This window comes from Sus scrofa, chromosome 13 (assembly GCF_054392235.1).
Source record: "Sus scrofa isolate SSC_HxYL_T2T_F1_AM1 chromosome 13, Sscrofa_HxYL_maternal_Yorkshire_Landrace_v2.0, whole genome shotgun sequence".
NCBI lineage: Eukaryota > Metazoa > Chordata > Mammalia > Artiodactyla > Suidae > Sus > Sus scrofa.
Genome location: NC_139395.1, coordinates 164917596 through 164933951, shown reverse-complemented (window position 1 = coordinate 164933951; position 16356 = coordinate 164917596). Strand labels below are relative to the sequence as shown.

The 16356-nt window shown below is 41.3% G+C and overlaps 1 protein-coding gene across 1 annotated transcript; it reads right to left on the bottom strand.

Moving 5' to 3' along the window:
- Positions 1 to 1290: 1290 nt before the first annotated feature.
- On the bottom strand, positions 1291 to 15980 carry DPPA2 (developmental pluripotency associated 2). The gene is made up of 7 exons (XM_003358822.5): positions 15849 to 15980; positions 13789 to 13924; positions 11331 to 11488; positions 11188 to 11241; positions 10331 to 10589; positions 6353 to 6548; positions 1291 to 2915 (listed from the first exon to the last, which is right to left on the bottom strand). The coding sequence occupies exons 1-7, from the start codon at positions 15870 to 15872 to the stop codon at positions 2807 to 2809; spliced, it is 936 nt and encodes a 311-aa protein (XP_003358870.1). The 5' UTR covers positions 15873 to 15980; the 3' UTR covers positions 1291 to 2806.
- Positions 15981 to 16356: the final 376 nt, after the last annotated feature.

The following is a 16356-nucleotide window of genomic DNA, read 5'->3' as shown; positions in this document are numbered from 1 at the left end:
TTTCCAGAGAAAAGAAAATCATGGACATGGAAAACAGACTTGTGGTTGTCAAGAGGGAAGGGGAAGGAGTGGGAGGGACTGGGAATTTGGATTTAATAGATGCAAACTATTGCCTTTGGAATAGATACGCAATGGGATCCTGCTATATAGCACTGGGAACTATGTCTGGTCACTTGTGATGAAGCATGATAATGTGAGAGAAAAGAATGCATACAGGCATGTGTGACTGGGTCACCTACAGCAGAAAATTGACAGAACACTGTAAATCAGCTATAATGGAAAAAATAAAAATCATCATTTAAAAAAGTCACTTGGGATATTAATGAAATGGCATGTTATTTGAAAAAGAACATGGATTATTTGTTACTTGCAAACTGAAGGCAAAGTAGTGAAAGTATAATAGATATGCAAAGAGAGGGGAAAAGGGAATCATATAAAATGTTCAACTAAAATAAAAAGGGAAAGAGGGGAAGACAAAACAAGGAGGGGAGCAATGAAAACAAATATAGATGTTAACCCGTACATATTAATCACATTAGATACAAATTTTGTAAATATACTAATTAATGCAAAGAATGATGCCAGACTGGGGAAAAATATTTGCAAGACTTATCTGATAAAGCATTGTTATCCAAAATATAAAAATAACTCTCAAACTCCAGCAGTAGGAGTTCCCCTGTGGCTCAGTAGGTTAAGGATCCAGTGTTATCACTGCTGTGGAACAGGTTGGATCCCTGGCCCAGAACTCCCAAAAAAAATAAATAAATAAAACAACTCAAAAGAAAATAAACAAGAGTTACCATTGTGGCTCAGCTGTAAAGAACCCAACTAGTATCCATGAAGATGTGGGTTTGATTGGCAGCTGTAGCTCAAATTCAACCCCTAGCCTGGGATTTTCCATATGCCACAGGAGTGGCCTTAAAAAAAAAAAAAAAAAAAAAAAAAAAAAGATGTTCCACATCATATGTCACTACAGAATTGCAAATTAAAATGTTACCACTATATACCTTTTATAATGGCCCAAATCCAAAGCACTGACAACCCCAAATGCTAGTGATGATGTGGAGCAGAAGGAAATCTCATTGCTGGTGGGACTACAAGATGGTACAGCCACTTTGGAAGGCAATTTGGCAGTTTCTTACAAAGCTAAACACATTCTTACAAGATTCAGAAATCATGCTCCTTGGTATTTACCCAATTAAGTTTAAAATGTATATTCACACAAAAACCTACACACAAATATTTATAGTGGCTTTATTCAGAGTTGCCAAAACTTAGAAATAACCAAAGTTGTCTCCAATATGTGAATAGGTAAATTATGGTACATCCAGATGACGGAGCATTCAGCATTACAAAGTGGGATCAGTGGGATAAGGATCTGGCGTTACCACTGCAGTGGCTAGGATTCTATCCCTGGCCTGGGAACATCCTCATGCCATGGGTATAGAATGAAAGGAAAAGAAAAAAAAAAGTAGGCTCTCCAGTCATGGAAAGACATGTTAGATGGTAGAACTTTCAACACACAAGGCTGTGAAAGAAGTCAATCTGAAAAGACCACTGTATGATTTTAGGTGTATGACATACTGGAAAAAAGCAAAGCTATGGAGACAGAAGATCAGTGGTTCAGGGTTTTGGGGGAAATGTTAACAGGTAAAGCACATGGAGTCCTCTGGTAACATAATGGGTTAAGGATCCAGCATTGTCACTTCTGTGGCTTGGGTTCAACCCCTGGCCCAGGAAATTTCCACAAGATGCAGGCCTAGCCAAAAAAAAGGTGGAGTACAGAGAACTTTCATAGGGCAATAAAACTATCTTGTACAACACTAAAATGGTATGCCATTACACACTGGTCAAAACGCAAGAATGTACAACACAAAGAATGAACCCTAGTGTAATCTGTAGGTTTTGGGTGGTAATGATGGGTCAACACAGGTATTACTTGAGAGCAGGATGTTGACAGTGGAGGAAATGAGGGCAGGAGTAGTATCCTAGAACTCTGTACTTTCTGCTCAATTTTTCAGAAGGCCTAAAACTGCTTTAATAAATCTATTAATTAAAATAAAACCTATTTATTTATTTATTTATTTATTTGGCTTTTTAGGGCCACAACTGCAGCATGTGGAGATTCCCAGGCTAGGGGTCGAATCAGAGTTACAGCTGCTGGCCTTGCCACAGCCACAGTAATCTGCAATCTACACCACTGTTCACAGCAACACTGGAACCTTAACCCACTGAGCAAGGCCAGGGATCGACCTGCAACCTCATGGTTACTAGTTGGATTCATTTCTGCTGCGCCACAAGAGGAACGTCAATAAAACCAAATTGTATTCTATATAGCTAGTATCTGAAGCAGCAGTAGCAGTCACCTTTTGGTAGACCTCAAGTACAGGATCCAGACATTCTCATCCATACCCAAGGCATCAGGCAACATTAAGGATGGCTAGGGTAGAGCACAGCAATCATGGCAATGCAAAGTCACTTTAGCTGTGGGCCCATTGCCATTTATCTCCTCCCCCACCCCTGATTTACCATTAAGGAGACTGAATCAGTAGTCAGAAACTACCCAAACAAGAGTCCAGGACCAGATGGATTCACTGGTAAATTCTAAAAAACCACTGCTTTTTTTTTTTAATTGAGGTAAAATTAGAATATAACATATTAGTTTCACATTACAACATAGTAATTTGATTATTTGTGTAAACTACAAGTGTACAGACCATAATAAGTCTACTAACCATTATTACCATACAGTTACCCCCCCTTCACCTATTTCACCCACCCCAAAACTTTCCCCTCCAGTAACCATTTATTTTGTATCAAGACTTGGTCCATCTGAAGGGAATGATGTTGGTGTGTTCAAACTAGGCTTCTTCCTCTTCCTCATTGCAATTAATTTTTTCATAATTTTCTTATTCCTATAAAGCAAGTCAGAAAATAATTTTAAGAAATGGTTGGACCATTCCTAATACTACTCATTCACAAAAAAGAACAAAAAAATACCATCTGCAGCAACATGGATGGAACTAGAGATTCTCATACTAAGTGAAGTAAGTCAGAAAGAGAAAGACGAAAAACAGGATATCACTTATATGTGGAATATAATAAATGGCACAAATGAACCTATCTGCAGAAAAGAAACAAACTCATGGACTTGGAGAACAGACTTGTAGTTGCCATGGGGGAGGGGGAGGGAGTAGGATGGACTGGGAGTTTGGGGTTAGTAGATGCAAACTATTGCATTTGGAGTGGATAAGCAATGAGATCCTGCGGTATAGCACAGGGAACTGTATCTGGTCACTTGTGATGAAACATGATGGAAGATAATGTGAGAAAAAGAATGTGCATATATGTATGACTGGGTCACTTTGGTGTGCAGCAGAAATTGACAGAACATTGTAAATCAACTATAATAAATTAAAAAAATAAAATAAAATGGGGAGCTGCTGTTGTGGCACAGTGGAAATGAATCTGACTAGTAAACATGAGGATTCGGATTCCATCCCTAGCCCCTCTCATTGGGTTAAAGATCCACCATTGCCATGAGCTGTGGTGTAGACCTCAGACGCAGCTGATTTTGCGATGCTGTGGCTGTGGTGTAGGCTGGCAGCTCCAGATCTGATTCGACCCCTAGCCTGGGATCTTCCACATGCCGCAGGTACAGCTCTAAAAAGCAAAAAATATATGTATAGATATATAGATCATCCCTTGAAAATGACCAATTAAGTAAGGAACACAATTCTAGTGTTTGTGAGTAGTTTGCCATACCTCCTAAGGATGCTGGGTAAAAAGATTTTAATGTCAGGGCTCCTATTCTGTATACCACAATTGGTTCTGCTTCCTTTGTCTTTATACTCTCCCTTTCCTCTTCATAGCCTCTCCTCACATTCATTCTCTGTTTACACACACTCATGATATTCCCATCAAAAATTGAAAAGGAGGAGTTCCCATCATGGTTCAGTGGTTAACCAAACAGACTAGCATCTAAGAGGACGTGGGTTTGATCCCTGGCCTTGCTCAGTGGGTAAAGGATCCGGCGTTGCCCTGACTATGGTGTAGGTCACATATGTGACTCGGATCCTGTGTTGCTGTGGCTGTGGCATAGGCTGGCAGCTACAGCTCCGATTCAACCCCTAGCCTGGGAAGCTCCATATGCCCCGGGTGTAGCCCTAAAAAGACAAAAAAGAAAAAAATATTAAAAAGGAGTTCCCATTGTGGCTCAGCAGTTATGAACCACTAGTATCCATGAGGAAGTGGGCTTGATCCCTGCCCTCACTCAGTGGGTTAAGGATCCAGTGTTGCTCTGAGCTGTGGCAAGGGCTGGCAGCTACAAGCTGATTTTTCCCCCTAGCCAGTGAACTTCCATATGCCACAGATGTCACCCTAAAAAGACCGAAAAGAAATTAAAAAGAGGAAGGGAGAGGAGTTCCCATCGTGGCTCAGTGGTTAACAAATCTGACTAGGAACCATGAGGTTGAGGGTTCAATCCCTGGCCTCACTCAGTGGGTGAAGGATCTGGCATTGCCATGAGCTGTGGTGTAGGGCACAGACATGGCTTGGATCTGGCGTTGCTGTGGCTGTGGTGTAGGCTGGCAGCTACAGCTCAAATTCGACCCCTAGCCTGGGAACCTCCATATGCTGCAGGTGCAGCCCTAAAAAGACAAAAAAAAAAAAAAAGAAGAAGAAGAAGGGAGAGGGAAGAAGGAGGGCGGGAGGGAGGAAGGACCGAAGGAAGGAAAGAGGGTGTGGCCAAAAAAGAAAGTAAAATTTAAAAAAAAAGAGGAGTTCCCTGGTGGGCTAGTGGTTAAAGATCTGGCATCACTGCTGTGACTCTAGTCACTGCTGTGGCATGGGTTCCATCCCTGGACCTGGGAACGTCCTCATGTCGCAGGTGTGGCCAATAAAAAAAGATGACATCCAGTTCTCTGTACTGCAAATCTTACATTTGCCCCATTCCTATTTAAATTCTTTGCCAAGGTCATAAATTACACCTTTCCAGAATTATTATAGTAATCTCTTTTCCTCCAATCTAGTCTCTGTTGCCAGATTTCAATCTACTTCTTTTTTTTTTTTTTTTTTTTTTGCTTTTTATGGCCACATCTGCAGCATATGGAAATTCCCAGGCTAGGGTTCCAATCAGAGTTACAGGGGTTGGCCACAGCCACGGCAACAAGGGATTCAAGCCACATCTGTGAATTACAACACTGCTCATGGCGATGCCAGATCCTTAACCCACTGAGCAAGGCCAGGGATTGAACCCACATCCTCAAGGATACCCCTCAGGCTCAATACTGCTGAGCCACAACAGGAACTTCCAGATTTCAATCTACTTCTAAAAAAAAAAACTTTCATTTTCCTTTATACCCATCTTGAATCACCTCCATCAGTCAGAGATGACCATTAGGAGTTCGATGTCAATATAAAACATAAAGCACTGCTTATTTTTATGCCTAATGTGTATTTTTGTAGAAGGAAGGGATGTAGTTATCATTTTCTCAAAGTCTAGTTCCCAAAAGTGACTGAGAAATTATGGATCATATATGATAACTTTAATAGAGATATAAAACCTTCAATAGTCTGTTCTTTCCCTTCCTGGACTTATTTGTCAACATAAGCTTCAGTCATATTGACCTATTTGCAATCTCTATTTCACATTCTTCCATTTCTATGTATTGGTATGAGCTGTTTCCACTACCAAATATTCATTTTCATTCTCAGCATGCTACGTGGGTTTTGTCTCATTAATTTTTGTATCCCCAGCTGAGTATCTGACAAATAGTAAGAATTCTAATTTTTTCTTTTTTAAAACAGATCTCTCAGAAGTCCCCTTGTGGCACAGTGGGTTAAGGATCTGACATTGCCACAGCTGCGGCCCAGGCTGCAGTTGTGGTGCAAGTCCCCAGTACCTGGCTTGGGAAATTCCACAGGCCACAGGCGTAGCAAAGCAAACAAACCAAACAAACAAACCCAGATCTCTCTAAAATTGAAGCAGTTAAGGTTCTAACTTGTCAGTTACTGTTCAGTTTGCTAAGAAGAAGCCACATTTATCTGAGTTGTAATCCACTACTAAATTCTTTTTACTACTTCCTATTTTTGCCTGATCTATATGGCAAATTAAGAAAACAGCATGTTTGGAGTTTCTTTGTGGCACATTTGGTTAAGGATCCAGCAGTCACTGCAGCAGCCTCAGTTGCTGCTGTGGCACAAGTTCGATCCCTGGTATGAGAACTTATACATGCTGCAAATGCAGCCAAAAAGAAAAAGAAAGAAAACAGCATATTTGTCCTCTGCCTTATCCTACTAAATTATTCAGAAGCCCATCCAGACATGTACTTTTCTGTGAGAACACACTTACCTCTTAGCACATTCAGGGCATAACATATTATCTTCTAGGTCTGGGGATGGGAAAGTGCAGGCAGGTAACATGAAGAGAGAGATCATCTTCCTAGGGGTATGAGGCACCCAGGCCTGACCTGCATGGAACTGCAGGCGAACCCAACCTTCTGTATCTGCAAAACACGGTCTGCCGTGGACCACACACCATCGGACACCTCACAGGGAAAGAGAAATATAAACTGCTAAGAGGTCACAGCACCCCAACCAACCCCTTAGTAAGTCACTCTTGATTTTGCTCTTATATTCTATTCATGAATCAACTAAATGAGAAGTATGAAAACCGTAGACGAAAGGACACTAATCTAACTTCACAAACTACATAGCACAAGGGGCAATAACAATTAACTTTGGGGAGTTCGGTCGTGGCTCGTCGGAAATGAATCTGACTAGTATCCATGAGGACGGAGGTTCAATCCCTGGCCTCACTCAATGGACTAAGGATCTGGCATCATCGTGAGCTGTGATGCAGGTCACAGATGAGGCTCGGATCTGGTATTGTTGTGGCTGTAGTATAAGCCAGCAGCTGTAGCTCTGATTTGACCCCAGCCTGGTAACCTTGATATGCCAAGAGTGTGGGCCTAAAAAGACAGAAATTTTTAAAAAGTTAACTTTTGGAGTTCCCATCGTGGCACAGTGTTTAACAAATCTGACTAGGAACTATGAGGTTGTGGGTTTGATCCCTGGCCTTGCTCAGTGGGTCAAGGATCTGGCATTGCCATGAGCTGTGGTGTAGGTCAAAGATGCGGCTCAGATTCCGAGTTGCTGTGGCATAGGCCAGTGTCTACAGCTCTGATTGGACCTCTAGCCTGAGAACCTCCGTATGCTGCCAGAAGTGGCCCTAGAAAAGACAAAAAAATAAAATAAAAAATAAAAAAAAAATCTTGCTTTGTGCCCAGGATTCTACCTTCTATTAACTTTTCTTTTTTTGTTGTTGTTTTTTGGTTTTTTTTAGGGCCACACCCATAGCATGTGGAAAATCCATGGCTAGGGGTTGAATCAGAACCATGCCTGCAACCTATACCACAGTTCACAGCAACTTGCCCAATCCTTTAATCCACTGAGTGAGGCCAGGGATCAAACCCTAATCCTCATGGATACTAGTCGGGTTCCTTACTGATGAACCACAACGGGAACTCCTAACTTTCCTTATTTTCACATAAGGTAAGTAAAGCTTACAATGTTAAAAATATCATAAATTTTCCAGAACCGAGACAAGGATCTAGGTATTCTGACTCACATCCCATTTGCCTAACCACTATGTTGTACTGCCTCAACTATAGAAAAAAGGCAATAAATAGGACCTTCATTTAAAAGTCTAAGGAGTCTCCTGGTGGCTCAGTAGGTTAAGGATCCAGCATTGTCACTGCTGTGGCTCGGGTTACTGCTCTGTCTTCTACATGCCATGGGTGTGGTCAAAAAAAAAAAAAAGTGTCTAGGAAAAAACTAGTGGGGACATGGGGATATTTAAGAGACAGCAGAATAAGTCCTATCAATGGTAGAGTCCAAAATTGAAAGAAAGGAGCAATCGCTGTGGGTTAAATAGCTATAAAATCTCCCCAGTCAGGCTACAAAGCAAGAGTAGAGATTTTGTGTGTTTGGTACAATATCCAGGGACACTTCTGAATACTTGATAACTGCTGAATGAAGAGGAACTAAAAGGATGAGTAAGTCTGGGATGCTACTAACTCCTATGGAACATTAATGAAAATAAGTGTCATCTTTGGAGAAGCAGTCTCCAGAGATAGCTCCATGGATGTTGCAAATTAGAAAAAGGTGCCCAATTCTCCTCACAAAAGGGAGTACAGCTTGGAGAGCAGACCGTAGACCAATTTCAGCTCCCAGTCTTTTGAAAGTTCCCAGGTTAGAGGTCAAATCAGAGCTATACCTGGGGTCTCTGCCACAGTCACAGCAACACCAGATCTGAGCTGCATCTGCACCCTACACCACAGCTTGCAACAAAGCCAGATCATTAATTCACTGAGCAAGGCCAGGGATTGAAACTGCAACTTCACAAACATGAGGTTAGGTTCTTAACCACAATGGGAATTCCAGTTCCTGGTCTTTTTTTTTTTCTGCTGGGTTCTTTATGCAGTAAAAAAAAGTGCCTTATCATGAGCCAGTCCTGAATAAAAGAGGATGGGAGAGGGAGTTTGAGATTAACAGATACACATTACTATATATAAAATAGATAAACAAGGGTCTACTGTTAGCACAGGGAATATTGACTGTCTTGTAATAAACTATAATAGAAAAGAGTTCGTAGGAGTTTCCCTTGTGGTGCAGCGGAAACGAATCGATTAGTAACCATGAGGTTACAGGTTTGATCCCTGGTCTTGCTCAGTGAGTTAAGGATCTGGCGTTGCTGTGAGCCATGGTGTAGGTTACAGATGTGGCTTGGATCCTTCCTTGATGTGGCTGTGGCTGTGGTGTAGGCCGGCAGCTGTAGCTTAGATTTGTCCCCTAGCCTGGGAACCTCCATATGCCACAGGTGCAGCCCTAAAAAAAAAAAAAGTCTGTAAAAGAAATACATAATGTAACTGAATCACTTCATGTATACCTGAAACTAACTCAACATTGTAAAACAACCATACTTCAATTAAAATTAAAAAAGCGGGGGGGGGGGGGGGGATCCAGAACACTTCTGGAAATGGGATGAAGAGAGGGGGAAAAAAAATCAAGCCAAAAAAAGAGAGTGACTTTGTGCTGGCCTGAGGTAGGGTCTGCTGGAAATGAAAACAAAAATATCAAAAAGAGGAATTCTCGTTGTGGCTCAGTGGGTTAAGAACCCAACTAGTATCCATGAGGATGTGAATTTGATCCCTGGCCTTGCTCAGTGGGTTGAGGATCTGGCACTGTCACCAAGCTGCAGTGTAGGTTACAGATGCAGCTTGGATCCCACATTGCTGTGGCTGAGGCATAGGCCAGAAGCTGTAGCTCCGTAGCTCTGATTCGACCCCTAGACTTGGGACTTCCATATGCCTCAGTCACAACTGCTCCTGCCCACCCCCAAACAAAAAAATCAAAGAAGGTGGACCAACAATTAATTGAAGAAAGACAGGGCTAAGTTATTCTCAGGATTTCTTAAGAGGACAGGGGCCCCAAACATTTTAATTATTATTGCCTACTTTTAATATGCCAAGGTATATCACATAAGCCTTGACCAACATTCTATGAAGTAGAATAGTTGAAATCTTCATTTAATAAATCAGGATACCTCAAGTTCCCGTCATGGCACAGTGGTTAACGAATCCGACCAGGAACCATGAGGTGGCGGGTTCGATCCCTGGCCTTGCTCAATAAGTTAATGGTCCAGCATTGCCGTGAGCTGTGGTGTAGGTTGCAGACACGGCTGGGATCCCTCATTGCTGTGGCTCCGGAGTAGGCAGGTAGCTACACCTCTGATTAGACCCCTAGCCTGGGAACCTCCATATGCTGCGGGAGCAGCCCTAGAAAAGGCAAAAAGACAAAAAATTTAAAAAATAAAAGTAAATAAATAAATAAATCAGGATACCAGGGCTAAGCAACTTGTCAATGTCATATATCTAGGAAGTAGTAGGACAAGGATTTGAACCAAGGCTGTTCAATTCTAACACTCACCATATTATTCACATTATTATGAAGGCCTTGAGGAAGGGAGAGGGAAAGGGGAAGTCCTCAGGCTGTAGCTGACCACATTTATCAGATTGTGCTTTCTTCTCACTGTGGATCGTGCTTAGTGATGAGACAATGTCCCACTCAGTGATCTGGCTCAGAGAGCTATTCAGGCAAAACTTTGACTATCAACCAAAAGATGAGCCCTCTAGGGACCTAATACTCAATCTGCAGATATTCTGACTAACTTTTTCCTTTTAACCATCAGTAACGGATTAAAAAAAAAAAAAAAAAAAAACGCACCTCTTTCTCTGACATGGTAATCACTCTTTAAGGTCAGTCTTACCAGAGGCTTGTGGCAGAAAGGTCTCAACAGAAGCAGGAACGGGAGGTAAATTCACAGCCTTAGGGTGAACGGCTCTTGAAGCAATTCTTGACCATGCTGCCAACATGGCCTCCTGAGCCGGAGTTACCACTTCAACCATGTTGGTCTTTTCCCCTCTCTCACTCATCTTACTTTTCTGAACTCTTGGTCTCTTGGTCACCATCTTGTGTTTCCTTGAAGCTGACTGCAATCTGGTCTCCCATGATGTTTCAGGAATATACTGCAAACAGAAGTCACCACGATAAGTATGAAATGAAATGCCACAGCCTTAAGCACATCTGTGTCCATTTTAACACTGACCCATGAATGTCAGTGTGAGAAGGATTTAAGAATGTTAGTTCTTAGAGTTCCTGCTGTGGCAGAACAGGATTGAGGGCATTTGGGTGAAGCCAATTCAATCCCTGGCCTGGCACAGTGGGTTAAAGGATCCAGCATTGCTACAGCTGCTGTGTAGTTTGGATCTGCTCTCTGTCCTAGGAACTCCATATGCCTCAAGAGGCAGCAAAAAAAAAAAGGGAGGGGGGGGATATTAGTTCTATCAAAGCAGTGGTTCTCAACTGGGAGAAATTTTGATGGCTAACACTGTGTGTCGGGGAAGGAGGGTCACAACTGACACCTTGCGTGTAGAAGCTGGGGATATTTAGGCTGCTAAACATCCTAAAATGTATGGGAAAGCCCTCAGGACAGAAAGAAATTATTTGGTCCAAAATGTCAATTGTCTTGGTTGAGAAGCCTTGCCTTCAAGGTACAATGTAGATAGAGACAATGGGAGAGGAGGAAAAACTCACAGAGCTTCTGTTATCACACTCCTCACTCACCTGATCTTTTTCAGAATAAGCATATGTCCGGAGTCTCATATAAACCTCTATTTTCTAGAAATGAAGAAAGGAAATCAAAATTAAAAGCTTCCAGATCTTCCCCACTTGTTCTCAGAAGCAGAGATTCCCACCTGCACACTCACCTGGCCACTGGTACTCAAATTAAGTTGTTGACACCAGTTCCGCAAAGTGTTCCGATTCACTTGATTAATTGGAGGCAAAATGCTCGGCAAAGGATGAATTGTTTTATGACATGATTTTGGGCTAGCTTTGAACTGTTTGTTGGTTTCAGGAGGATGAACTGAGAAGAGAACCAAAGTAGTAATAATTTAATATTTGTAAGAGTCTTTATAATTTTACAAAGCTCTCACTTATTTCTCACAACCCAGTTTGTTCATAGTTTTCCTCAACTTACAAATAAGGTAATAGATTAAGGAATTGATTGAAGAACTTTTTTTTTTTTTTCTTTTTCTTTTTAGGGCTGCACTTGCAACATATGGAAGATCTCAGGTTAGGGGTCAAATTGGAGCTGTAGCCACTGGCTTACACCACAGTCACAGCAATGCAAGATCCGAGCCACATCTGCAACCTACACCACAGCCCATGGCAATGCCAGATCCTTAACCCACTGAGCGAGGCCAGGGATTGAACCTGCGTTCTCATAGATACTAGTCAGATTCATTTCTGCTGCACCACAATGGGAGCTCCAGGAATTAAAGGACTTGACTAAGAGCACACCACCATTATAACAGCAGACCTAGGACTCAAATCCTTATTTTGAAATTCTAAAATCCACATTTTTTACACTTCATACAGCAACCTGTTTTTTTGTAGCCATCAACCATCACCTGGCTAGAACATTATATTGAACTGCTCCTACAAAATGTCTAGATGTTGGACCACAAAATATCTGTCCCTACAGAAATAATTAAAACCACCCAACAAATAATGGTCCTCCATTCTGTCAATCTGCCTCATTTTCCTCTACAGAAAAAAAAAACACCCTTTTTCACATCACTTTGCTTACCTCTAACTTGTCACTATCTACTTTATCTTAAAGTCCTCACATTACTGGCCCCCAAAATAAAACACTTATTTGATGGCTGGAAAACACTTATTTGATGGCTATATGAAGCCCTGAGAATAGATACAAAGGATTATGATATTTAGAGTTGCCAGGGGAGGTCCCTGGTGGCCTTATGGATTAAGGATCCAGAGTTGTCACTGCTGTGGCTCAGGTTCAATCCCTGGCCTGGTAACTTCCACATGCCTCAGGCAAGGCCAAATAAAAAAATAAAATAAAGAACTTCCAGATATTTTATCAGTAAATCAAGCAAAAGACTAGTATCTCAAATATCATCTGATTTCACTCATACGTAGAATCTAAAAAAGCTGAACTCAGAAACAGAGTAGATGAATCGTTGCCAGTAATTTCGAGTGGGAGAAATGGGAAGATGTGGATCTAAGGGCACAAATTCTCAGTTATAAGATGAATAAGTTCTGGGGAGCTAATGTAGAGTAGAATGACTATAGTTTAACAACAGTATATTTTATGCTTAAAATTTGAGAAGAGAGAGGTTCCCTGGTGGGCTAGTGATTAGGACTCTACACATTCACTGCTACAGCCCTAGTTCAATCCCTGGCCTGGGAACTGAGATCCCACATCAAGCTACTGCACATCAGAGCCAAAAAAATAAAAAATTAAAAAAATAAAAGATAATTTTTTTTTTCTTTTTTAGGGCAACACCCACAGCACATGGAAATTCCCAGGCTATGGGTCAAATCAGAGCTGCAGCTGTTGGCCTACACCGTAGCCACAGCAATGTGGGATCCAAGATCTGAGCTGAATCTGCAATCTACACCACAGTTCATGGCAACTTGGGATCCTTAATCCACTGAGCAAGGCCAGGGATCAAACCTGCATCCTTATGGATACTAGTTGGATTTGTTATCACTGAGCCACAATGGGAACACCAAGAAGATAATAAAATATTCTTACTATGGGTAGGGAGAAAGATAACTGTGTGAGGTGATGGTAATCATTTTGCATATCAGTCATCACACATTCATCTTAAAATTGTATGTTTTATGTATCAATTATATCTCAAAAAGCTGGGAAAAAATTATTTGATCTTCATAAGAGGTATGTTAAAAAGTATTTACGAAAATGGAAAGATTGAGCTTCCTAGGTTGGGAATTTGAGCTAATATATAGCTGCCCCACAAGATTATGCTCTCTCCCAAGGACTCCACATGCCTATTTTTTGTGTTTTATTTTTATTTGCTTATTTATTTTTGGCTACACCCCAGGCATGCAGAGGTTTCCAGGCCAAGAATGGAACCCAGACCACAGTACTGACAATGCTTAATCCTTAACTCACTAAGCCACCAGGGAACTCCTGTGTCTTTTTTTAAAGCAAGATAGTGCATGGCTTAGCAAATGAGAAATATGAGAGTTTGAGAGATCTCTTACCATAGGTAATCAAGATGAGATTTAAGCTGAGTGTTGTATAGTTAAAGGATAAGGGAAGAAGAATCTTACTTTTCTGGGCTTCCTAGAGCTGGAGGAGCAGCAAACTGAGTCACCCTGTTACCTTCATACCTTCATCATTTGTACTCTTGACTTCCAAAGCTGAAGAAACACCTGGTTCCATCTGATGGTCTTCAATAATTTCCTCATTAACTGGAACCAATGTAAGAATCACATTTTCTTCATCTATTGCTCCTTCAAAATAATTCTGGAGAAGGAATTGTCAATCACTGATTCTCATTTGATGCCATACAACTGAAATGTACTTGCATAGTGCAACTAATGAATACGAAACTGAGAAGCCAATAATTGGATAGAGAGAAGACTGAGATTCCTTGAATTTGATATTGATTAACAGACCCTTTATTAGATAAGAGAAACAATGAGGAAATGGGCCAAATTTATATGTGGGTGACGAAAGGAAAGGAAAGTGTAGATCCTGGGTTTGGGAAAATCATTGCCACTTCATGGCCTTCTTCTCCATCACCTCAAACACCAAATACTTTCATTTTTATCTCCTAAATCTATGTGGAAGGTGTTTTTGCCATCTTGTCCTCTATTGCTATGATCAAGTTATCAGCTCTCACTTGCAGGAGCAATAATCTCCTGTTCTTCCAAAATCCATTTTGGCTCCTTTCCGAAGACTGCTCTCTGGCTTATTTAAAATACTGAAGTTAAAGACAAAATTCCCTTGTATAGCCTACAAATTCTTGAACCGTAGGGCCCCTGCCTGCCTTTCCAGCTTAAGACCACTGAGCTTTTCTAAGCTTCAGCCATACCAACTTTGCTTCCACCCCACAACCAGAGGGGAACAAATTCATTTTACTCTCCATTGCAATCACAGGGCTTATACAGTGCCCAGCACAGAGTGGGCCATCAGTGTTCTTTTAATGATTTGATGAATGAAAGATAAAGCTCACAGGAAGGAAGGAACTAATATTTACTAGTTATTTACAGTATGCACTGTGCTGGGAGCTTTCAGCATTTCTCTCGTTTAATCCTATAACATACTTGAGGTAATTTATTAGTTTTCATATTTTATGAATTAGGCAGCTGAGACGCAGAAATTAAATGACCAATGCCATATGGTCACATGTACTTAAGTTTTTAGCTTTTCCTCACAAATTCAAGAACAAATAAACACCACTTCAGCTCAACTTCTTCTCTTAACAGTTAGGTGGATCTGATTCAGCCACACCCTTCCCCTTGTTCAAATCTCTTCAAAGACTTCCCTTAGTTCTTGCACTTTTAGCTTGCAAATACGGATTTTTGCATTTGTACACCACTTTTTCAAAGCACTCCTATACACACTTCACTGGTCAGCTTAAAACACAAAAATTGGGAGTTCCTGTCGTGGCTCAGCAGTAACAAACCCGACTGGTATCCATGAGGACACAGGTTCGATCCCAGACCTCGTTCAGTGGCTTAAGGATACAGTGTTGCTGTGAGCTGCGGCATAGGTTGCAGACACAGCTCGGATGGACCGTGGCTGTGGTTTAGGTCGGCAGCTGTAGCTCCGATTTGACCCCTAGCCTGGAAGCTTCTATATGCCATGGATGAGGCTCTAAAAAGACAAAAAAAAAAAAAAAATTTACATTACTCCACTCAAAAGATAGGTAGGGGCTTAAAAACTTATATGACTTGCCCATAATCATATACTTAAATATTGGCCAATTCAGTCATCTAGCCTGGAATAGTGGTCCCTGTAAATACCTAAGAAACCTCCTCAATTTATTTTTCCCTCTAGTCCCAGGACTACCAAAGCCATTGGAAGTAGGTTGCTTCTTACTCCTGGAGAAAGAAACCAACGACTCTTCACTTTCTGACCTTTTTCACTTTCTTTTTACTGCCGGTGTCCATTTTTTTTTTTTACCATTTTATCTTACCCAGCTGCAACCCGTCTTTCTACGAAATAAACTCTTACTATGTCTTTACTTTCTCCTTTTTACTTTCACCCAAGTATACAGAGCCACAATCGCTCGAAAGAAAACAATTCATTTGCAAAAGAAGGGGAGATTCTCAGGTGGAGAATTCCTACATCCAGAAATTAAAGAGGGAACTATAAGTGAGCTATTAGAAAGGTTTTAAAAGTAAATCTGCAGGAAAAGGAATTAAATTCAAACCAAACTTACCTTCTCATAATTTGGGTATGCCATTTTGAAGAAATCTCGGAGAAGAGAGACAGCGATGTTACGGGTATCTGCAGCTTAATCCTCTAAACCGGTGAGTTTCTGGCCCCCATTTCTCCTTTTATAAGCAAATGTCTCCTTCTACTTCCTGTTTCCCAGAGGAGCTGTTTTCCTTCCTCCTCCTTTTCCCCTCCCTCTTATATGACAGTGTGATAATTTCGGTTTTATACCCAATCTTGTCTATTGGCAGAGCTAGATCATTGGGTGATTAACATACGCCTAATTTTTCATGTTCCTTTTAAAAGTTTTTATTGAGGACTTCCTGTTGTGATGCCGCGGAAACGAATCTGACTAGTATCCATGAGGGTGCATGTTCGATCCTTGGTCTGTCTCAGTTGGTCGGGATCCGGTGTTGCCATGAGCTTTGGTGTAGGTCACAGACACAGCTCTGATCCCATGTTGCTGCGGCTGCGGCGGAGTCTGGCAACTGCAGCTCTGATTTGACCCTTCA